A 23,811-nucleotide genomic window follows, 5' to 3' on the forward strand; every position below is an offset into this window, starting at 1 on the left:
CTGAAGATCTGCCCAGGGGCCAGAGCAGACAGAATGTGGGAGGGCCACAGATGAAGCCAGAGAGCTTGGGGAGAGGTCGGGCCAAGCCAGGCTGTGCAGAACATCTTAAGGAATTTGGTCTAAGGGGAACGGGAACCATGAAGATCTCCATTTTCTTTGTTCTCTCCAAATAACCTTCTTAGGAGTTTCACTTTCCCTGGGAGACAGCACTTTGCAATATCTAAAGTGTAAGTGAGAGCAAAGGTGTTTATGGACTTCATGGCTTCTAAGAGCCAATAAAGTACAGCTCCTTCATCACAGACAGCCCATTAACAACCCATGTTTATTAGTAAAAATCCTCTGAACTTAATACGCCTTTGTCAGCAAAAGTAATTGATCTTGGCCAGTTAATTTGGCTCGTTTTGCAGACTGAGGACTTGCCACTCTTTTAAGAGTATCCTACAACTCTGTGGGCTTTACTCCCTTCGGTAAGGAATTTCCAAGAACGCTGAGCCCATAGGGTTCTTAAAATAGTTTACTAAAAGAGAACACAAACATCTCTCATTGGCACCTTGGTCTTTAGTCTTACAAGTCTGAAGACATTGGGTTTTACAGAAATGTCTGTGCCAACTGCCACCATCCTGTTCCCTGAAAACTTGACCAAACAAAGGCAAACGGAACTGCATGCTGTCCAGTTAGGTAGGTAGTAAAAATTCAAACTTAAACAAAAAAGAAACAGATGCAGGCTTTAACCAATGCTCGGTATACTTTATAAACAATTCTTTGCTTGGTATACTTTAACCAATGCTTGGTATACTTTATAAACAATTCTTTGCTTCTGTGTTAGGAAAGAATCCTCCTCTTTCCATTTTAAAAGGAGCATAGGACCTGTTCACACTGAACACGTGCCATAGGGAACGCACTCCAGTATGACTCAGACAACTCTATAGAACAGCCAGAAGCACTCCAGTTTTCACCCCCCTGATTAGTATTAGGGCTCTGGAGAAGTAATTCTCTTGGCTCTCTTATTTATGTAATGGGTACATGGGGGTTATATAGTTTAACAAGGGATAGTAAAGAGCTGCATTTTTCTGTGAGTCACGATGATATTCACACCTAAAAATGTTAGATGCTCTGCTTCTGGAATGAGTAAGAGCAAGAGGTTGTGAAATCCTCCCCAGATATCGTCACACGTTAGCATGCTCTCAACTGTCTGGAATGCCGTATATACTGGAATGCCTGCCCTAAATCGAGGATGTAAAATCATGCGCAAGGCATCTGTTTCATTATCTAAGGAATCCATCTCAATAAGATGAAATGTCTTTTCTGGTGGTCTGCCCCTGTCACCACATCACAAAAACATGGGTAGACCATTTTCACAAATTCAGAGAGTGAAACAAAAAAGGGTCGAATGTAAAATGTAAGCCACATGGCACCACATGGCTTATGTGATATCTCCTTGAGAGCGAGGAGCACCTCGGAGAGTTGGTAAGTCATCCATCAGAGACGGAGTACACACGGGGGATGCCTCACATGTGCATGACTCTGTATGGGGTGCTCCTAGGCAGGCAGAACCCTAATGAGAACGGGATATCTACCTACAATAGATTCTCCCAGGCAAGAAGGCGCAGGTCAGCTCTGAAGGGCAGAATTGTCACTGGAAGAGAAGCGATTACTGGGTTTCAGTGTCCTACGTCATAAGACAGCAATAGAAAAGAAGAATACTAGTGACACTGAACACTCACAGTGCTCAGTGGTGAGGTTAGAAAGACATGCAGAAGCTACAACCTGCTACCTGGAAGTGTGTGTGTGTGTGTGTGTGTGTGGGTGTGGGTGGGTGTGGGTGTGGGTGGGTGTGGGTGTGGGTGCGTGTGTGTGTGTGTATGCACGCACACGTGAGAGAAGGAGGAAGGGAAAGACGGCAGGTGAGCTAGCCAGTGCGAGCCTTAGGAACACAAATGAGAAAACTGCGGTCGCTACCATCTGGGGAATGAAGTGGTCACCGAGTTAGTTGCAGTGGGGTGGTGATAACCGACTTTGAAAGCTCAAGCACTCACCAGGTGAAGAAGGAAAAGAAAGGAGTTCCAGACCAGGCCAGCAGCATGAGCAAAGGAAAACACTGATGGTCCAGTGTTCTAAAGACATGTGCATGCATATATACATATGGGTATATGCGTGTGTATGCATATATATATACATACATATTTAGAGACATGAAAATATTAATGTATAGTTCATGTGTGTACGTGTGCCATATACATATACAAATACAAATATGCTGTAGCTGACTGTGTTGCTGCCCCACCTCCATCCTCTCACCCTTACCACATGAGTGTGCATGCCAGACTCCCAATGGCCAGCACCTGTGCTTCTTCCTCTCACTGCTAGAGGCCACTTTGTCACCTGAGGGGCAGGCTCATATTGGTACCCAATCAATACCCCTCTGGCGTAGAAGGGAGTTGCTGTAAACATATCTCGTGTTCTTCACCTCTCAGCAGGAAATTCTAAGGCATGAATCTCATACTGGCTTCCAAAATTTGTCCGGCAGGAGTGCACTCTGGTCGGGTACAAGGATACTTGCTTGGTTGGGTACAAAGATACTTGCTTGGTGACACCCCCTCGCCAGGGTGCCTCCCCTCCCTCCCCAGAGTCATCACCACACTCCTCTGCCAGTGTCCTCTCTAAGGAAATGACTTACATGTAAATCCTTATCTCAGGGCCTGTTTCTGGGGGAATCCAAACTTGGACATGTAAATGTGTGTGTTTGCATTTATATTTATAAGCTTGTTTATATAGATTTGTATAGTTATGTGGATATATACACTTGTAGATATAGACGTACACACATACAAATATATATGCACACAGATACCACATACATACCCCTGGGCCAGTCTGTACATTTGCAATGTTACTTCTAAAGCAAACATCTGTAGTCATCACTTTCAAGAACAGGGCCATTTGCTGCCAAGACATTATCTTTTTTTTTTTTCTTTTAGGGTACTACATCAAAAGGCAGCAAAGTGAAAGAATATTAAAAATGAGGTTATTTTAATAACAAGCTACAAAAAGACAAAGCTTAAACCTCAAATTTTTGTGTCCACAAAAAGAAAAACTGCTCTCGGGGCCCTCCTCATATCCAAGCCTGCATACAAATGTCCGATCCCCAAGCAAGAGCTCCCTCCTCTCTTTTACTTATCTTATTAGCTTAAAAACTGACATTAGGAACATAAGAAAAAGCCATTCACTGCCCCTTATGTGTTAAGGGTGGCAACACAGAGAGCTAGAAAGAATACAGGATTAGGAAATTGGGAAATTAAAATACAGGAATAGAGAAAAGATACAGAATATAGGTCTGGAGAAGACTCACTAGCAGGAAAGCTTTGGCAAGTAACATCTCTGGATTTTTATTTCTTCAATTGAAAATGGAAGCAGGACTTCAAGGCACCTGAACTTGGCTCTCAGATATGTTTTGTTCAGCATGCTTGTGTTTACAAACACAAGAGATCTGAATGCCTTGAGCACATTTGAGTTTGTGACCCCTGTACATATAATTCCTAAACCCATTCGCAGTTCCCAACATTGGATAACTTTGTGTGATTGTCACCAGTAAAACCACAGCAGCCTTCCATCCTCCTGCCACCTGCTGAACTTCCTCTCCAAGGAGGCTTAGCTGCCTAACCTTGGCCCACCTTTATGGAAAAGACAATTCATACAGATGCAGATTTAAAATTTCCTACTGAAATGTGTCTTGTTTTTCTTCAATTTACCCAAAAGAATGAGACTAAATTTTAAAAAAATTATCAGAAAACTTTACCAACATGGAAGAAATAAAATTAAGACATGGGCAGCAGTTAATGGCTTATTTACATAAAAATAACATAAAACTATTTAAACATAATTAGCAAGAGGAGAAAAACATGGCAGTTGAGTCTGAATATGCAAACTTCTGTTTATCAGGAAATTACTTTTGTATTTTTGTATATTATTATAGTATTATGGGTATTATATACCTCATATTACATACTTTTTATATACTCTTCTCTCTGCCTCCCTTCCTTTCTTTCCTTCTTTTCCCCCATACAAAAACCATTACTCTTGGTCATGTTTACCTTAATATGGACTGTCTAGGTTGTGTGTGCATGTCTCATGTAGGGAGAGGGAAAGACTTTAGAAAAGACATGCAGAGCAATGGCAAATGCTAAGACTATGATTTATGATGGTTCACATTTGATTCTACTTTGGTGAAATTAGGATACTGAAGTTCTCTATGTATGTTTTTTTAATATTCTGATATGCATACTATATGTTCTTCATTATAAAAGATTAAAAGTTTTAAAAATATATGGTTGTGCTAACTCCCTACTGTAAATAACCTGGAGCACTGAATAAGACTAGATTCCCCATCGTCACCATTACCATCATCACCACCAATGATCGTACTCCAAATTTAAAATACATTTATTAAAAAGATCCCTTTAAAATTATAGCATACGCCAAGTTTCTTCTTTCATTCCTAAGCACTCTGAAGCTATCCTCAGTATATGAATTCAAGTCAAAAATTCTTAGAAAGGCAAGTCTATGGCTTTGTCCCTACTCTGCTCTGAATCCACAGTTTAGTGGCCATTTCCTCCAATCCATCCCACCCTCCGCCAGTGAAAATGACCAAGCCTCAGATTAGGTTCTCTCACCCCACAGAATACACTGAAGCAAGCTGCACTTATCCCCATCTGCTTCCCATCTGACTACATTGAATAACTCAACAGCTGCCTCAGCCAGAAGCTTCTCTGCCCCAAAGAAGAGAGAACCCAAATCTTCCCAAAGAAGGCAGTGGAGGGAAACCAGCCTCCCTCCCTCAATCTTCATTCAAACCAGTGATTCTCAACCAGGTGTGATCTTGCTCTCCAGGAGACATGTGACAACATCTGCAGACATTTCTGGTTATCATAACTGAGGGGTGTAAGTGCTATTGGCACCTAATGTGTCATAACCAGGGATAATGCTAAACACCCTACGATGTGCAGGATAGTCCATACCACAAAGAATTACCCACCCCAGAATTGCAAGAGTGCCAAGATTGAGAAACCTGCCCTAGAGCAGCAGACTTTTTCCTTGGCTCCACATCTGGAGGGAGAGGAGGAAAGACTGTAAAGAAACTCAAGGCTGTTCTTGGTGGATCTCACCCACAATGAACCAGAAGGGACACCCTTAGAACATCCAGGGCAGTACTTACAACACAGGAACACCTGGTACATTTGTTTCCTTCTGGCTGAAATTCCTCCCCTTCTCGGTACTGCACACCCTCAAACACACAACCTAGAAAGCAAAGTTTAGAATTAGGACATGAGCCTTTGCTCAGCTTGACACGATGCTTCTGTCCAGTGCTCATCCATCTCCCTCATCTAGCTCCCACCTCCACCTCCGCCTCTACCTGGCAGAGTATCCTCTTTAACCAGGGGACAAGATCGCTTCATAGTTTAAAAAAAAAAGTACAAAAGAGTGACAGGAGTCCAGAAACCTGAAGATGCTAGAAAGCAAATAAGACGATGGAAGCCAGGTCAGCCCAAGGGGGAACACTGGATAGTGGCAAGCCCTACAAGTCTAAGGAGCTCCCCATGACCACCATGACCACAGCCAGGGGAACTAAACCCCAGAGGGGCTGGAAGAGGCAAACAGGAGAAGGCCAAGTGAGAGAAGTCCACAATGAGCCACACCCAGCAAATGACACAAATGACATGACCACTTGGTGAGTATCCAGGGAATATCCAGCCTCTGTCAGGCTCTTTGTATCCCTGATCTCATTCCATCTTCACAGCGAGTCTACAAAGTGGGGACTCTTGTAATTATCTCCATGGATGAGGGAAATATGGCTGAGAGAGAGGAAGTAATTCACCCAGTTGGCAGGTGGCAGAGCTGATATTCAAACTCAGCTCTGACTTACCAGTTGCACCACACACAGGGTCGGGCACCAGGGCAGGAAGGGGAAAAGGCAGGGCAGGAGATGCCACACAGTTTTTCAGACCTACCCTATGTGATATTAAAAAGGCTTAGCCACTAAATTTGGCTAAAACTAGGATGAAAAGACCAGGAGGTGTCTCCAATTCAGAATGATCCTCAGGACACTGCTGTATTCTTTTTTTTTTTTTTTTTTTTTTTTTTTTTAATGTTTATTCATTTTTGAAAGAGAAAGAGAGAGCAGGGGAGGAACAGAGAGAGAGGGAGACACAGAACCCGAAGCAGGCTCCAGGCTCTGAACTGTCAGCACAGAGCCAGACGCGGGGCTTGAACCCATGAACCATGGGATCATCATGACTTGAGCTGAAGTCAGATGCTTAACTGACTGAGCCACCCAGGTACCCAGGTACACTGCTGTATTCTTAAGAAATCCCACAAACGACTTGAAACACAGGCTGACCAGTAACCCCTGTGCCAAACAGGCCATGAGAAGACTGTCAGCTTATGGCTGACACTTTCCTCAAGACTGTCTTCACAAGATGCTTTGCCAGAATAGCTGAGGTCACTTTCCACATGGTAGACAGTGTCGGAACGAACACAGTAGTGCCAATAATCAGCAAAGGGGGCTCTTGTGAGAGACTGACTCATGCCCCTGAGAGTATTTAAAGGCCTGCCACCTGAAGTCATCGACAGAACTCACCAAACTCTTGAAGCAGTTGGTTCTTGATAAAAGGAAACAAGTATTACCCATAACTACCTAATCTGGCTACAGGACCTATTCATTTTAAATCTAGATATGGAGCCCTTTGTTCAACTGAAAGACATGAAAACAAATGCTACTGAGTCTGAAGCCAAATCACTGAGGGAAACTGTGGTTTTAAAGTCTATTTGATACCCACACCCAGAGCTAGCATGCAACCACCTCTTTGCTGTTCCTGCTGATGCAGAAAGACTCAGTAAACTTGGGTCCCTCCCAGAGGCTGTATCTCAGCATTGTTAATGATGGCAGGTGCCCAGTTGTCTCCTTTCAAAGCATGCTTCCAACAAAGGATCTTCAATTCTTTCATGTGTTTGCACACTGGTTTTGTCACAGATTGCCAGACAGATCAACCACAACAATCTACATTTGACAACTTAAATAAAGGAATTTTAAATGAAAATTCTATGTAAACTGTTCCCATCACAACCCACCATCACTGAGTAAAGAGTCAGACAAAAGGAAAGAACCGACAACAAGAATGTCCTGAAGTCTGTTTCAGGAAGAAACCGACCGCAGACTGTACGTGTTTGTCATTATGCAGAATACCATTCTGTGATCAATGACAGATGTCAGTCCTTCTGAATTACCAAGGAGAATACCCCATGGCTTTCCTTGACTGTCCCTACCTAGACTTGGCTGAGTCCTCCCTCCCAAGACAAATGATAATACAGTCTGGATGTGGCCTCTTCTGAGTCTTCTGATTTACATCCCACAGGTTGGCCTTTGAAATTAAAGACAGAGAACAGAGTTGATTCTTGACCCCATCACCAAAGGCACACAGCCTGCCGAGGTGTCAGGGGGCCAGCGTGTGGCCCTGGCAAGCTAGCTTTTAAAGATTTGTCTCCCAGGGCATCTGGACCCAAGCAGACAATTATTACAGTGTGTGTTTGGGGCGGAGGGGAGAAGTAGGCAGTGCAGTATAGTGGCCAAGAAAGAAAAGGGACCAGGCCCCAACTCCAACTCACAGGCCTTGGAGAGGTCCTTATTCTCACTGGATCTAATTTCTTCTTGTGCGAACTGCGGACATAACTCATCCCTCCCTGGACGGTCAGGAGGGCTTAGCACTGCAGTATGTGGAGGCACAGAGTTCAGGCTTTCCTTCTAGGGAACTCAACCAAAAGCCAAGCGAAAGAAGCAGTTGCTCAAATATGATAACTTCAACTGCTGAAATAAACTCACTCAGCTCTTTGTATACCCACATTTTCAAAGGCAGCCTAAAAACACGACGATCTCGTAACTGAGGAGGAATGTTACATACACTGAGTTGATTCTGTACCAATAAAGCAGCAATCTCTTCAACACAACTGAATTCATATTTAAGAGCTACAATAAATTTTAAATCTACATGGCATATAAAATTTGCTCTGTTATCAGTCTTAAGCTTGCCGGTGTATAGGAATTATCTGGGAGGCCTGGATTCCGCCCTCAGAGATGCTGATGGAATTGGTCTGAAATGCAGCCAGGGCATCAAGATTTATTTTTTAAAGCTTCCCAGGTGATGTTAATGTGCAGTCTAGAGAACTACTGATCTAACTTAATAAGGTCCCTTTAGGCATTTAAGGGTATGGTTACATAATACAAAGCATTTAATGCATTCAGAGGCAAAAGGAACACAAGCTAACTGTTTGATAGATACAAAATAATTGGATTATGGAAAGAAATCTTTTACTTTCCACCAAATTTTGGCCTTCTTGTAAGCTCGTCCAAGAATACAAGCTCCACAGAAATCCCAATGTGAAAAGGAAATCTGGCTCAAAAAAAAGACTGTCCAGGGAACTCAGGAAGGTTAGAGGTAGTGGAGAGCAGCTGTCTTTACTGTCATTCAAAGATGAGAAAAAACTGGATTCTCTGACAGGGACTCAGGTCCAGGCTCATCTCAGACTGTATTTGGTGGGGGAGGGGAAGCAGCTGCCTGCAGAGGGAGCAGGGCTCATGTATGCAGAGCATCTCAGCATAGTACTGAGCCATTCCCCAGGAAGGTTTGCAGAACAGAAAGCCCCTTGGAAACGGTACTGGTTGTGAGTATCGCCTCCAGTGAGGAAAAGCACTGAGAGTAAAACCAAAACTCAGAACATCTGTCTGAGAGCATGGGCCAGGGGCTTAAAGGATCAGAAAAAAATCTCTCACCTCAAAATCCCTGGGCTTGTACCTAAGGGCAAGAAAAGATGCAGGAGGCCTTTGTAATCCTGTTCAGAAAAGTAAAAGGAAACACTCTAGCCACTGGAAGGGAAAGATCCTTTGCTGTCAGCTAGGCAGTGGGGCCCTCTAAAAAGACAGTGGATTCAACTCATTGCACCACACCGAAAACTGAGACCGGCAAAACCCTAAGCTAAATTCACTTAGGGACCCAGCTCTCAGCTTTCAGAAAACATCTGGTCACCTCATCACCAAGGCAAGCTCTAGCCAAGATACTGCAATATGAAGCAGTAAAAAGACATTTCTGGAAACAAGAGAAAGCCACAGCTTTTCCTTCCAAAGTAAGCGTTACCTGTGGCCCTGTGGAGTGGAAAGCAGGCCTCTGGAGCCTGGAGCACCCACGTGCCAAGACCTACAGCACACCGCATTCACGCTGGGCACACCAGAGGTCCAACCGGACATTTCTGTGCAAAGGAGTTTGCTCTCTAAACCCGTTATGTACACAGACACAAAGTGAGGAAAGTTCCAGTCAGGAGGGGGAGAATCCTGCACTCTTGAGAGAGCTCACGGAGATTTCACAGTGATGTGCTGTACCGGGGAGTCTAGCAGCCTTCCCTTCCTGAGAATGTTACCTGGACATGTGGGGCAGCACGTTCCCAGATGCTTGGAAGGGTTTTTACAATGAACAACACATCGCACCTCAGACTCTGTGACAACACCTTCCTGAAAAACAGAACGCCACAAACATGTCAGCCCAGAATTCCCATTGAGGAGCGATTCACTTTGGGCAAGTAACCAAGGGCATAGGGGAAGAGTCCAAACACAAGAGTGGAAAGGAAGGTGGGTGACAAGTCCAGAGGACATGGCACAAATGAGGTCACATCTCCCGGCTCACACCCCTGATGCTTTCGAACTCAGGGCACAAATCCTGTCTTGACCCTGTCCTCAGTCTTTCTCTTTGGCTCAAATTTCTTTCTTTTAAATCTAGTATTTAAGACCGTCTTACTGCAAGTCGGTAGTTGACAGAGTCTAGCGTTCATCCACAATTGTTTTAAGTTGTCAACACTTACTCTATTTTCTATAATTGTTATTCTACTTTAAGCCATTAATTATGAGGCACAGAGTACAAGCATAATAACCCAGCCTGGCATCTGGAGACCTAATTCCTTACCACACTTCTAGAAATAACAAGGCCAGCTCTGCCTTCACTCAGCCTCACATAGAAAGCCTGGCTCTCAAAAATCAAACAATGAGATTAGATAAAACTACTTTTTTAAAATAATTTTTTCATGTTTATTTATTTTTGTGTGTGAGAGAGAGAGAGAGAGTGGGGAAGGGGCAGAGAGAAAGGGAGACACAGAATCCGAAGCAGGCTCCAGGCTCTGAGCTGTCAGCACAGAGCCCAACACGGGGCTCAAACTCATGAACCACCAATCATGACCTGAGTTGAAGTCGCACACTTAACTGACTGAGCCATCCAGGCGCCCCCAGATACAACTACTTTAAAGTTCAAACCATATATGGAAAAATAGAGCCTTTAGATCTTAATGATGAAATCAAATGACTCACTTGCAAGTGGATCTTGGGATTCTAGTATTTTAATGTCAATTGAAACATTTTTTAAATTAATTTTCAGAGTTAGCCTTTGAAGAATTTTCTCCATATTCTCTGTCCATTTTATAAGTGGATTTTGTGTGTGTGTGTGTGTGTGTGTGTGTGTGTGTGTGTGTGTTTAATTTTGTTTTGCAGGGAGGGGTGGCACATGCTAAGAAAAAAAATTAACAATTTGACAACTGAATAATTTTCTTCGTCCTGTCTGCCACCATATTATCTCAATCCAACAAGGAAAGTTATATCCTAAATATCTTCGTATCTGTCAGGCCTGAAGATTCCACTACCAGAGGAATTTATTGTGGTCTATATCACATTTGGAAAAGAAAAGAACAACAGTCAAAATATCACAATATACCACATCAAAAAAGGATCTGTGCTTCAGTTATATAACTGAAGCAATACAAAAAGCTATGGCCCAAGATCAATTTCCCTTCAGTATCTGCAATCCAGATGGAGGATTCAGATTTGTTCCCAGCATGAATTTCCTGTCTGTGATCTTCAGATTTTTCTCTTTAGTAAGAAAAGTAAAAGTGGAAAATAAAGGTAAATTTTTCACCATCGGAACTCTTTTGGTAGGAGGATAGAAGAAAGAAGCTAGAATTCAGCTCAAATGGAAATAAACCAGGTAGTCAGACTACCTGTTACCTGCCTGGTACACCTATTGTGTCCAGTCCATACCTCTACCATAAGTGTCTTTAACCACAGACTGACTTACTGCTCACGTTACTCTATGAGATGTACCATCCTCACTTCACAGGAGACAAGACTGAGAGGTTAGAGAAAGAAACACATTATGTGAGTGGCAGAGCCTGTATTTTTTTTTCACTCACTACACTGCACTCTCTCCTCTGTTACTGATTTCATGCCCTGAGAAGGGAAGAGCTTAGAGAGTTCGCAATTGTCTCATTGTGCAGAGAAGTGTCTTAAGTGAAGCCTCCCCTGAGGTACCAGTAAGTGGCTATTTCCCGCACCCACAGGTGAGGTTTCATTCCCTAACAGAGGAAGAAAATAAGCAGGAGTGGGAAGGTGCCAGCTGAGCTTTTACAACTACCTTAGAGTGTTGCTTTTAGGACTATTGAATGAAATGATATTTTAAAACTGACACGTAGGACTCAGGCAAAGTTTTTCAAAAGGAGGAGAATGATTGGGGCGCCTGGGTGGCTCAGTTGGTTAAGCATCTGACTTAGGCTCAGGTCATGATCTTTCAGTTCGTGGGTTTGAGCCCCACGTCGGGCTCTGTGCTGACAGCTGGGAGCCTGGAGCCTGCTTCAGATTCTGCATTTCCTCTCTCTACCCCTCCCCTACTCTCTCTCTCTCTCTCTCTTTTCTCTCTCTAAAAAATAAATAAACATTAAAAAAATTTTTTTTTAAAGAAGGAAAATGAAAAGGCAAAAGTTCATCTTTGGTAGATAACATCCCCTCTGGGCTCTATTCTGCAGTTCAGCCCTTCCTGACTCCCAGGGCTGTTAGTCCTTGAGATCTCTTCCAATAATAATGGGATATTCCCGCATCATTCTCTGTGGGCCTGATGAGTAGCCGGTGACCTAAGACGATAGGCACTAGGAGTTGCAGTGTCCACAACTGAAAATGGCTTCATGTGCTACTCGGTCTACAAATTATTTCCTCCCACAGAATAGTTTTCATTTAATTCAAACAAAGTCTTCATCCGAAAGTAGCAAACGTCACCACTGTTCCATGCAATTTGGGGATATTCAAGCCCTCTGGCTGTTGCATAAAAATGTTATACTATACTCCAAAAGACAGAGGGTTGTCTTGTTTCAATTCCATGCAAGCAGGACTTTCCGAGTGCCCCTCTGAAGGAGGGGAAATTTCATTGGTCAAGAAGCAGGGTGGGGTGGGGTGGTGCAAATTTTAGAATGACTGTGGACTTTTGATATTATTACAACTCACTGCTCTCATCTCTTTGTTCCATGAAGCATGAATTTACAGCTCTCAGAGCAAAAATTCAACAAATATTTATTGATTCCATTAATCTGTTATTGGTATCTGTTCTGTCTCCTGCTCATTTTAACAAATAATTTAGATTTACTACACAAATGATATGAATATTTAGCCAAATAAATAACTGATGACCTTAGGAGCGAGTGTGCCCACTCTGGGTATATAGCAGCATGGCTACATAAAAGTCGGATTTCAATAAACTAAATGTCAATATACTTGAGATAAGATCCAAGAGTAATAGGCATTATTACACTAACCTTTCTTTCCCCTTTCAACGCAAGAGCGTATCCTGGGACAGTAAAAGGGGACTAGGGGTAAAATGATTTAACAACATCTTCTCTATAGAGAATTTTTAAATAATGCCAAAATTAGATGAGCATTTTTTAAATTATTTCCTTAGAGATAAGAAAAGGAGTTTGAATGTTTAGATTCTTCATTTCTCCTTTAGTTTCTCTTGCTGTGTTGAAGCCCTATAACAACTAGAGTCCTGTAGAATCAGCACCCTTGGCAGAGAGCAGCCAGCACCAGCCACAGTGGGCTCCTTAGGAATTGAACTGGTGTTTCTCAAATTTGTCATGTTGAAATCATTGAGGTTAGAGTGTACTAATTGCTTTGATTTAATAAGCTTACAGATTGGCTCCCGTTCAAAATGTTTCTAAATCAGAGAAGGAAAACATATATCCTCTAACAATACCTCTTTCTGCTAACAGGAATTCATGTTTTGCACAAAGTTGACTCACAGGAAGACATGAATTTTCCCCAAGGACATATACATCTTTCCGGAGATTTTCCAGGCGCAATTTAACAATGGTGAACAATTCCACTGCATGTTTCTGGAAGCAAGTGCGATATAATATCTACTCTGTGCCTGTCTTGTTATGGTGAACATCACAATAAATATGTATAAGGATACAGTTGTTTTTTTATTTGTTTCTCATTTCTGTTTCACTTTTTTTTTTTTTTTTTTTTTGGTTTCCTTCTGTGCTGTCTAAAAGGTGCTTCTGAGGAAGACTTTACTGATTCCTTTTCAGTGGAAAATAAAATAGACTTTACCTGGCACTGACGTAGAACACAGGGTTGTGCAGGACTCTGCCATCTGAAGGAGCTGTTATAGGTACTTCCTTCATAGGTGCAACCTAAACGTGAAACACAGAAGCAGGAAAAAGACCAAGAGTGAATACGTGTTTCCTTTTTCTTTGGAGCAAAAAAAGTTATGTCTTCTAAGCCAGGACTGGCAATAGCAGGAACCATCATGTTCCTTGGCTATTTTCTCCAAAACACAACTAAGCCTTCTAAATATCCACTTGGTTTTCACTTACATTAATTCTTTGACTACTAAGCAGATTAACCCCCAAGACTATGTTTTCAAATGGAAAAGCATGGATTGATGTACTCTCTTGGCCAAAATGCATGACCTCATGACTTTATGCTCACTGACGTAGGAGGAGCACCAGGGCTAAAATCACCACTGTGAAAGGGGATTTTTCATAAGGCTTAAATGAACACAAAATTGCTGAAGGTCAAGAGGGAAGGTTAAAACATGGTAGGAAATAAAAGCAGGATATTAAAATACAGGAAATGATTATGAAATTCTATATGTATCTAAGACTCTTGGCAAGCTACTGTCTTCACCAGATGAAAACCTCCCATCTCTTGCCTCCCAGTTTAAGGGCTATGATTTCACATTTCACCTGGATCTTACTTTAAGTAGTGAACTAGATTAAGGAAATCTGAAACCATAAATTTATGGGTTATCACAAGTTAATTCACCAGCCAAAACAGAAGTCATGTTCATTCATTGGCAAAAACAAGTCAAAGGCCAGAGATCCTCAAAAGAGGAAACAAGCCAATTAGCTTAAGTCCCTGTAGAAAGAGCCAAAGAAATAATGGCACAAGGATCACAGCCTAGATCTTAATTTAGCTTGACCAAATATCGCCCTCCACCTTGTGTGGTACACTTTCAGGGAAGATGTTACTGCCTATGTCACTAGTCACTGTATATTAGATTATGAGGAGCCCACCAGGCAAAGGGTCTTAGGAATTACAGTCTGACTGCTTAGCCCAAGGAGTACAGAAGCAGGAACACATACACGGGATAACGCAGAAATAAAAAGTCCTGCCTCTCTGTACCAATGACTGACTTCTGACAAGCCAATCAACCTCAATCCACATCAGTTTTTCTTGTCCAAGATACAGACAGAAGACTCATACCTCCTTCCCTGAATTCTTTTAGATAATGCTGTGGTAATGAAATAAAATAAAATAAAATAAAATAAAATAAAATAAAATAAAATAAAATAAAATAAAATAAAATAAAATAAAAAAGCCCTCTTTACACACACAAAAAAGAATCCTAAAGTCCTGAAGAAAATTTCAAGAGAAAATTTCATAACTTGGAACCATGATCTGAATTCTCAGAGAATTATGAATGATTGAAAAGAGCTCAGTAATACTCTTCTCTCTAGTTCCTACAAATCAAATTACTGAAGTACACAGCTGATTGGAAACATATTAGGGAAATGCTTTCACTATATATTTTTTAATTTCCTTTGCATGAAGTGTTACAGTGATAAAATGTTCAACCACAGGAACCCCTAGCACACTTACAAATACTTACGCCAAACCAAGAATGAATACAGTAAATTTTCAACAATGAAAACCAATATAAAACAATTTGGGCTAGCATAAATCTTACTGAACAAACACACTTACAATAGATGTTCCATGCGCATGTCTGATCCACTAACACAGACTCACTTGGATAATAAATAACTTGTTCCGAGAGATGGAGGCGGGGAAATCAGAGGACCAAATCCAATTCATGTTAAGTCCAAGTAAATATGAAACGCCTGCCAAGTCTGCCAGTGGAGTTTCCAAATATGTTATATATTTTCATCCTCTGGATTAAAAAAAAAAAAAAACTGAAAGAAAGGGCGATTTTCTGCTGCTAATAGAGCGAGCAAAGATCTTGCCTTTTTTACTTTGGAGGAGGAAGTACACTACAAAACCATATAGACCAGGCAGGAACTGCCAGCCAAGAGACTGTTCCTACACAATGCCAGGTCATGCGTGAAGGGCCCCAGGAGTGGGACAGGCCTCTCTGGATTATTCCACTCAATACGGGATAAAAGGTATTCAAACAAGTGGTCCACAGTGCAGAGAACCTAGCAATGCTTTCTCCCTCAAGTAAGTGTCAGTTGGAAGGCTGGCTCCTCCACTGTAGTTTAACATACAAAGAACAAGGTCAAACTGTGAAGTGCTCATTGCTTCATGTTCACGTGTCAGCCTACCACAGCTGAGTCCATGGAACAGATTTTCCCAAACGTTGGATGAGTCTGAACAACAGAATAGACTCAAAACATTTGTGTTAATCTCTTTAGCAAGTACAGTCCATGCCTTTTCCTTTTTCTACCTGCCTTCACCAACATCAGCTAGTACGGAGACCCAGGACACCAAACATTCTAGCAGACTGCGTATCTAAGGACTTCCTGGGGTTAAAATACTTTTTAAATGGACATTTTCACCACACTTTCGATTTCTGTTCTAAGATAAACATGTTATTTAATGCAAGACACTAACATGAGCTATGTGAAGACTTACATATACAATCAAAGAGAACCTCATGCTTACCTCATGTTATCTCTTATTTTGTGTAAGGCAAATTTCTTTATAATAAATTATATTTGCCACCGATTTTATGCTAATAGGGAAGACAGGCAGTGTCTTGCCCCTCTTTTTTTACTGAAACCCCACAGGAGGAATTACTGGTCAGGGTAGAAAGAGAAGCAAAAATATATTTCCATCATACCTCAAGGCAGTGCTTCTCAAACTACCTCCAGTGAAAGACAGTTTGTTTTGGTTTTGTTCTTCCAATCCAATGTGGACTGATCTCTTCAAAAATATAATAAAAATGAGCTACTCAAAAAATTCCATTTAAAGAGCTAACACAAAATAGAAGCCCAATTTCTTGTATTATATGTCATAGGCATAAAATTACTCTGTCAAATTATAACAAACATTTACGGGGCACCTCGATGGCTCAGTTGGTTAAGTGTCCAACTCTTGATTTTGGCTCAGGTCATGATCTCACAGTCATGAGATTGAACTTGCGTGAGGCTCCACGCTGGGTGTGGAGAATTTAGGTCCTTTCACATCCAGTTCTAGATGGGTGATATTATTCAGGCACTTTCTAAGGCATAATATCCTTTCCATAATATCCTTTGCATTGAGATTGAAATTAAAGGACAGCAGATTCAGGAACTAAATGAAAGGGTGGGTAAATGGGGCAGAGGAATGGTCAGGCAACCAGTAAAGTAGCATTTCCTTTTTATTTAAATACTTTTAAAGCAACTTTTGACACGGGAATTTATAAATATTCATTAGTTTTCTTCTGATGACAGAAAGTTTCTCAGATTCCACAAGCTTCAATGAAACTATCCATACTCCAGCAGGAGGAAGTAGTTACTTTCTGATGAAACCACTACTATATATTGAGAACCAATAGTTCTCAACCTAGGGCAATTTTACCCTCTCCCCATCCCCCACCCAGGAAACGCTTAATAATGTTAGAAGATATTTTCAGTTGTCACAACTGGGAGATAAGAGTATTATGAGCATCTAGTGGGATGCTCTCAACACTCTACAATGCATGACAAAGGGTCAACAAACTCAAAATGTCAGTTGTGCCAACACTGAGAAACCCTGATCAAAACCATCACATCCCCCAATAGCTCTTCTCTACAAAACTAAACTAAAACAAAAACAAACCTCAACTAGCTATATTAACTTATGTATGTAATTTTGGCTTTTTATATGTTAAATATTTTCAGGGTGGGGAAGAATTTCAGAGCATTTTTTTTTTTTTTTAAACAAACATACTCTTATAGAGAAGCTTGGCCTGGTCAACTATTCAATTCAGAAAACACATGGCAATGGTAACAGGAAGTACACAAATAAATTGAATCCACAATTAAGCAATAAAATTCATTTTTCCAATTAGCTGTGACCTCTTTCAACAGTCACATTATCCCAAGGGAGAAAGAATACCACACATTTTCATCATTGCTGCTAAAATAGCTGTTAAAAATCATCAGGGTCATAAAAAGTGGCGTTGGCCTTCTAATGAGCCTTACCTCCACCTGGTCTCACCCTAAAAGGGCTTAACCTTCTCAACTGTCAGGTAAACATTAGTCTAAGAGCATATAGTTGGATCTTACCATTACCAATAACAACCCCAAGCACCTTCCAACATAGCCCCAACCTGCCTTTCCGGCCCTTTCTTTTTCATTCTTGGAACTCCATCTAGGTCCCTGGGATTATCTACTCTCCTTAACCATAACAAACTTGAAGGCTTCTTCAAGCAAATTCAAGGTCTTCACCTTGGGCTACCTGCCTCCACCATCCCACTGAAACATCACTCTCTCTGGCTGCGGCTGCCTACTAAGTACCCAATCCAAAGGACACTCTTTACCTTACAGGTAAGAATACCTTATGTCTTTACCTTACAGGATTCTCTGTGGTGTCTGGCCACCCTTCCTTTCTTCCACCCTTCTCCCCACCACCACAACACACACACCTTCTAGATGTTCTCTTCTAATTACCTATCCATTGTCTCCACTCCTTCTTCAACTAAGCTTCAACTAAGCTGCTGGCTGTTTCTCCCCCCGGAATGCTATAACAGGCTTGCTGGCTGTTTCTCATGGGCTACCGTGTGTGCTCTTTCAGACCTTGGTCTTATTCTCATTCATGCTTACACTCTATCAATGACTAATGGTTCATAGCCTGGCTGAGGTGTAGACTGATATCTATCCCCAACCTTTCTTCTCCAAACCAATTGGATAAGAGTATCTAGAAGGAGGAAGTGGGAGAGGATTTAAAACCTTTACTATAAAATTGAAACTTCTTAGCATATACAGCTGTCATGCCTGGTCTTGACTCACTTCTGCATTCTCTTATCTGCTACTCCCAATCTCCCCACACTGCAGACGTGCTGCACTTAACACACTCCAAATATGCCCAGAAGATCTCATCCTATGATTTTGCAAATGCTGGTCCCTTCTTAAAAAACCCAGATCTCGGGGCACCTGGGTGGCGCAGTCGGTTAAGCGTCGGACTTCAGCCAGGTCACGATCTCGCGGTCCGTGAGTTCGAGCTCCGCGTCGGGCTCTGGGCTGATGGCTCAGAGCCTGGAGCCTGTTTCTGATTCTGTGTCTCCCTCTCTCTCTGCCCCTCCCCCGTTCATGCTCTGTCTCTCTCTGTCCCAAAAAAAATAAACGTTAAAAAAAAAAAAATTTTAAAAAAAACCCAGATCTCATCCATTCCCTCCTTCTCCACCATCCCCACAATGACACATAGGTTACCCAAGATCTCCTTCTTTGCCTGGCCAACTCCTTTAAGACTCAGCTCAAGGTCATAGCTTCTGGAAACCCTTCCTAGAAATTTCTCCACTAAAGGAGTGCTCCTGTGCTCTTTCCCCATGTGTAAGTGGCCTTTCAAATGTCTTTTCCAGGTCTCTGACAGTACTTTATGTGTATCAGTTACTTAAGAAGTGTCTAATTTCACTAGGAATACATAGTAAGCACTAACATGCAGCTATTCCTGCAAACCACAGGAAAAGAATTTTGAAAGGATGACATTCCTTGGACTGCCTATCTTCTCTTATCAGGTGGACCAGTTCAATTCAGTATTCTACTTCCAGAAACAGCAAAGCTTTCCTGGAGCAACTTTGATGTCAAAATCTGTCTCTTCTAATACTGACTAACTCTACCACGCCCATGGACCAGGCAGCTAGGGCTGAACATAATGAAGGAAAGTCCTTGAGCATCCAGTACTTACCAAACCTTAGAAGTGAGAAGCTATCAACAGTTTCCAGGTCCCCTCTTCCCATGCTGTGCGAGCCTCCTCTTAAGTAAATTTTCAGGAAGGCGACTTTCTTTCCCAATTCCACTCTGGTCCCCCAAATTTCTAGTCTACCCTTGTCTTTCACGGGGGGAGGGTTAGCAAACTGTAATACTTACTTAAAGCAACGTTGGGGTCTTTGAAGTCAGTTCATGCCACATGGTACAGGGAAGCAGAGCAGACAGTCCTGCCATTCTTTGCTGCTTCCGGGCCACCTGATAGGGTACCCCCACCCCTGGGACTTGGTCAATAAGCCCCAAATTACCCCAGTCGAATACAATTTTTTTAATGAACCACTTTTCAGACACTGTTCTCCAGAAACATATGGAAGTATAATCAAGAGGGATAAACATAAAATCTGACTAGCCATTCTAGGGCTTATATCGTGTCCTTAGGAGTTCATTTAAAACAGTCTTTTATTACTCTCCAAGGCTGTACCTACCATGAATCCTGCAGGCAATTTTGCTTATTTTTGGCTAATGGGAATTTTATAGTCAAACCATTTCCTCAATCCCAAGAGAAAGAATCAGCCCCGTGAACTGAGTTCTTAAACAGTGGTGTGTGCCCCCCACAACATTCTTTTTCATGGCTTTTTTTGTTTTGTTTTCCAATTAGATATTAAATATATCATTGAAATCAAATGATCAATAGAAAAAGAAATGGCAGAAAGCGATTTCACTTAATTTTTGATGGTTCTATGAATAAAATCCCAAATATGCAGAAATATCAGAGAAGTATAGATGATTTGCAAATTCAACTCACTTCACCAGTATAAAGGAACATAAAATTGCCACGTGACTTACTTGGATTTCTAATCTATGTGTTTATTGAAGACCATAAAGTGAGGAAATTGTGGCTTACAGAGCCAGTCTCGTAAGTTCATAAGATTATAATACATACAATATCTGGCATTGATATTAAGGTAATAAAACAGATTCTATGAGCCACAAATAAATTAGTATTCTATGCAATAAAATATGCTTTCAAACTTTTAGTGTAATTAATACAATAAAGGAAATATGCAATGCATTAAGGTAGAAAAATGCTTGCAACAACTTTTTTATATGAGCCACATCACCCATCATTCCTGCATTTAATCTGTTCTTACCATAAACCCTCCTGAATACAGGAGTGCTTCTCCCTCTGGACTGAATCGGCATTGCAACAGCCACTCCATCCTCAGCACCCCATTGTCAAACAGCCAATACCCATTGCTTCTCAACAGGCATAGGAGAAAGAACTGGGTTGAGCTCATATGGAGCAAAAATGGAAAAAGAATAAAAACAGAAGAGACTGTCCTGTTAAGTCATCAGACTGGTTTTCTAATGTGGGCAGGGAAAATGTCGCCAGAGGTCATTTCCAAAGTAGAGTTGCAAGAAATATTTTCAGAAATATCACATAAATAATCCTCCGACAAGAAAAAAGCAAAGAAGAGAGAAAATAAAAGTCACTGCATAATTATTAAAGGTGAGGCACTGTACAAAGAGTTTTCACATGTGATTTCATTTTATCCTCATAAAAAGAAATGCAGGACAGAGAACATTTTACCCCTATTTTTTTTTTTTTTAATGAGGAAATCAAGAAAGGCTAAATTACTTTCTCCAGGTCATACAGCCATTCTTTTTATCTCACTCCAAAATCCATGTTCCATTCATTATTTGGTTCCTGCCAGGCACACAGAGGAAGCTCAGAAAGTGGAAGCTTCGAAAGTAAAAATGGCATCCCTAGGGAATGTGACATGCTGCCTCCCAGTGATACTTCAACATCACATTCCAGTGATGTCTAAAGACCAAGATGATAAAGTAAAATGCAGGTTTTGCGGCTGAAGAGGCAAGACCTGCCTTTGGGGGTCTATGTTTAAACTCTGTTCTGAACGTCTTTCCCTTGGTTAACAGTCATGCTATGCCATAGGCCTTTTGGAGCAATAAATAATAAGGGATCAAAAGATCAAATTCAAACATCTCAGTTTGGGTTCATGCATTTTTCAAAATAGGAACACGTTTCACACTTTGGGGTACACAGCAGCAGTCTAAGAAAATAAAATTCATTTGACAACAGCCAAACAACCAACAATTTCATAGGGTAAATTATGGGGGTCACAGATAAAGAGTCATGAATGAGACCCTCAGTTTCCCCAAAGCAATTTCAAGGACATCAGAGAAAATGTCTTTGACTAGCATGAAGAAGAAATGAGTTATATACAACATACATATGACATGCCATCTGTGTGATTAATGCATTGACCTGCACAATGTTTATACTTTGGGAAGCATATTACACAGATGTAACCTTTATGGTTGATTAGATAGGATGCATAGGGCTTACTACAGAAAAATTGTCAGAAATATCTTATCACCCCCCCCATTTTTCTTTTACTTTTTATTTTGGAAGAATTACAGATTCGCAGAAAGATACAAAAAAAGTATTTTTTTCATGCACCTTTAACCCAGCCTCTCCCAGTGTTAATGTCTAGCATAACTATAGTAAAATATCAAAATCAGGAATGGACATTGGTGGAGTCCACAGAGCTTATTCAAATTTTACTGGCTTTACTGGCTTTACATGCACTCAGGAGTGTGTATGTGTAGCTGCATGCGTGTGTGTGTGTGTGTATGTGTGTGTGTGTGTGTGTTTCTATGCAATTTTATTACATGTGTATCTTTGTGTAACCAATAAACATTCAAAGACATTCAAAACATTCACAGACAAGGCCCTCTCAGCCTATTCATTTATAACAACGCTCACTCCACTAGCCTTTATCCCTAAGTTAGGACAACCATTAATCAGCTCTCCATCTGTATCATTTTGTTATTCAAGAATGTTATGTATAAATGGAACCATATAATATGCCACCTTTTGAGACTGGCTCTTTTAGAAAAATCGTTTTGACATACATCCAAGTTTTTGCATGAATCAATAGCATCTTCCCTTTTTATTGCAGAGTAGTATTCCACAGTACAAAAGAAACAGTTTTTTGAACCACTGAAGAACATGTGGGTTTCATCCAGTTTTTGCCTATTATGATTAAAACTGCTGTGAACATTTGTGTATAGAGTTTTGAGGTCACACTGGTTTTCATCTGACTGGAATTGCCCAAAAGAACAATTGCTAGGTTATATGATTAAGTGTATGTTTATTTCTATAAACCATCATAATCATGTCCAGAGTAGCTGACTCATTTGATATTTTCACCAGCAACATGTGAGACATTTCTGACATCTTTACCAGCATTTGTTAATCATGCTATTTTTTTCTTTAGCCATTTTGATAGGTGAGTAGTAATATCTCACTGTGGTTTTGATTTGCATTTTCCTAATGGCCAATGATATTGAGTATCTTCTTGTACTTTATTGCCATCTGTGTTGACATTTAAGTCAATGATCAATTTTGAGTTCATTGTTATATAACATATGAGGTTTAGATCATGTTTTTTTGGTTTGTTTTTTGTGTTTTTTTGCCTATGTATGTCTAATTCTTCCAGCACCACAGGCTGAAAAGGTTAGTCTTCTTCCATTGAATTGCCCTAACACCTTTGTGAAAAGTCAGTTGTGCATTTTGTGTGAGTCTGTTTCTGAGCTTTCCATTCTGTTCCATTGATGTATATGTCTATTCCTCAGCCAGTACCACGCTATCTTTACTACTACAGCTATATTAAAAGTCTTGAAATTGGGTAGGCTGATTTTTCCCCCTTTATTCTTATTTTACAAAATTATTTTGGTTATTCTAGGTCTTTTGCCTTTTTATATAAACTTTGGAACAAGCTTGTCTACGTCTGCAAAATACCCCTGTTGGGCATGCCCCTTTTTATACCATTTAAAAAATTATTTATATGGGAAAATCAGGCTTGATGCATACATCATCTAGGAGCCTCTCCCCTGCAGGATGAAGCCTGCCTGTGTTTGCCAAGTATACTTTCATAAAGCATTTGTCAAAGAGCAGTCCAAGGACTAAGTACATCCCTGGGGGGCCCGGGGCGGGTTGAGGGGGGGCGGCTGTAAGAATGCAGATTCCTACACCCATCTTTTTCTTCTTATCTGCCACCTCCTTCACCCAGGCTCTTTTCTAGAAGGTTTGAGCTGCCTTATTTGCTTGGGATGATTTTAGGACTGTGTGGCCAGCAGAAAAGGTGTCTGATTAAACAGCCCAAACTAAAGAGTCTTCTGAGAAGCTGTGTGTGGCCCCCCTTTGATATCATGCCACAAAATCTGAGGCAGGTCTTCATTACATTTAAAACATGGATAGATAAGGCATTAAAGAGAAAAATTCACCTTCTCTGAAAACAGGACAGAATTGAAAACGACCTTCGCCTATTGGCAGAAGCTGTAGAAGAGATTGCCAAATATCTGACAAGAAAAGTAGTCATTGATGGGCATGATCATACTTGAAGAGGGATGAGGAGAATTCGCCACCAACAGATAAGCCTAAACCTCATCTAACATGGAGTTCAAGGAGAGGTGCTTAATGGGAGCTCTGTGCTATCAATCATCTGTGCTTCCTGGATTTAAAAC

The 23,811-nt window shown here is 41.1% G+C and overlaps 1 protein-coding gene across 5 annotated transcripts in view; it reads right to left on the reverse strand.

The window, feature by feature from the left end:
• BMPER (BMP binding endothelial regulator) overlaps nt 1-23,811 on the reverse strand; it is a 258,092-nt gene that overhangs the window by 185,132 nt on the left and 49,149 nt on the right. For all 5 annotated transcript variants that reach the window (XM_086692840.1, XM_086692859.1, XM_025929717.2 and 2 more), the window contains exons 4-6: nt 13,460-13,542; nt 9,463-9,553; nt 5,213-5,295 (exon numbers count right to left, since the gene is read on the reverse strand). In XM_086692840.1, the coding sequence (XP_086548966.1) occupies nt 5,213-5,295; nt 9,463-9,553; nt 13,460-13,542 (257 nt within the window). The remainder of the gene's footprint in view (nt 1-5,212; nt 5,296-9,462; nt 9,554-13,459; nt 13,543-23,811) is intronic.

The sequence above is a fragment of the Puma concolor genome, chromosome A2, assembly GCF_028749965.1.
Source record: "Puma concolor isolate L17-30 chromosome A2, mPumCon1.1.hap2, whole genome shotgun sequence".
Lineage (NCBI taxonomy): Eukaryota > Metazoa > Chordata > Mammalia > Carnivora > Felidae > Puma > Puma concolor.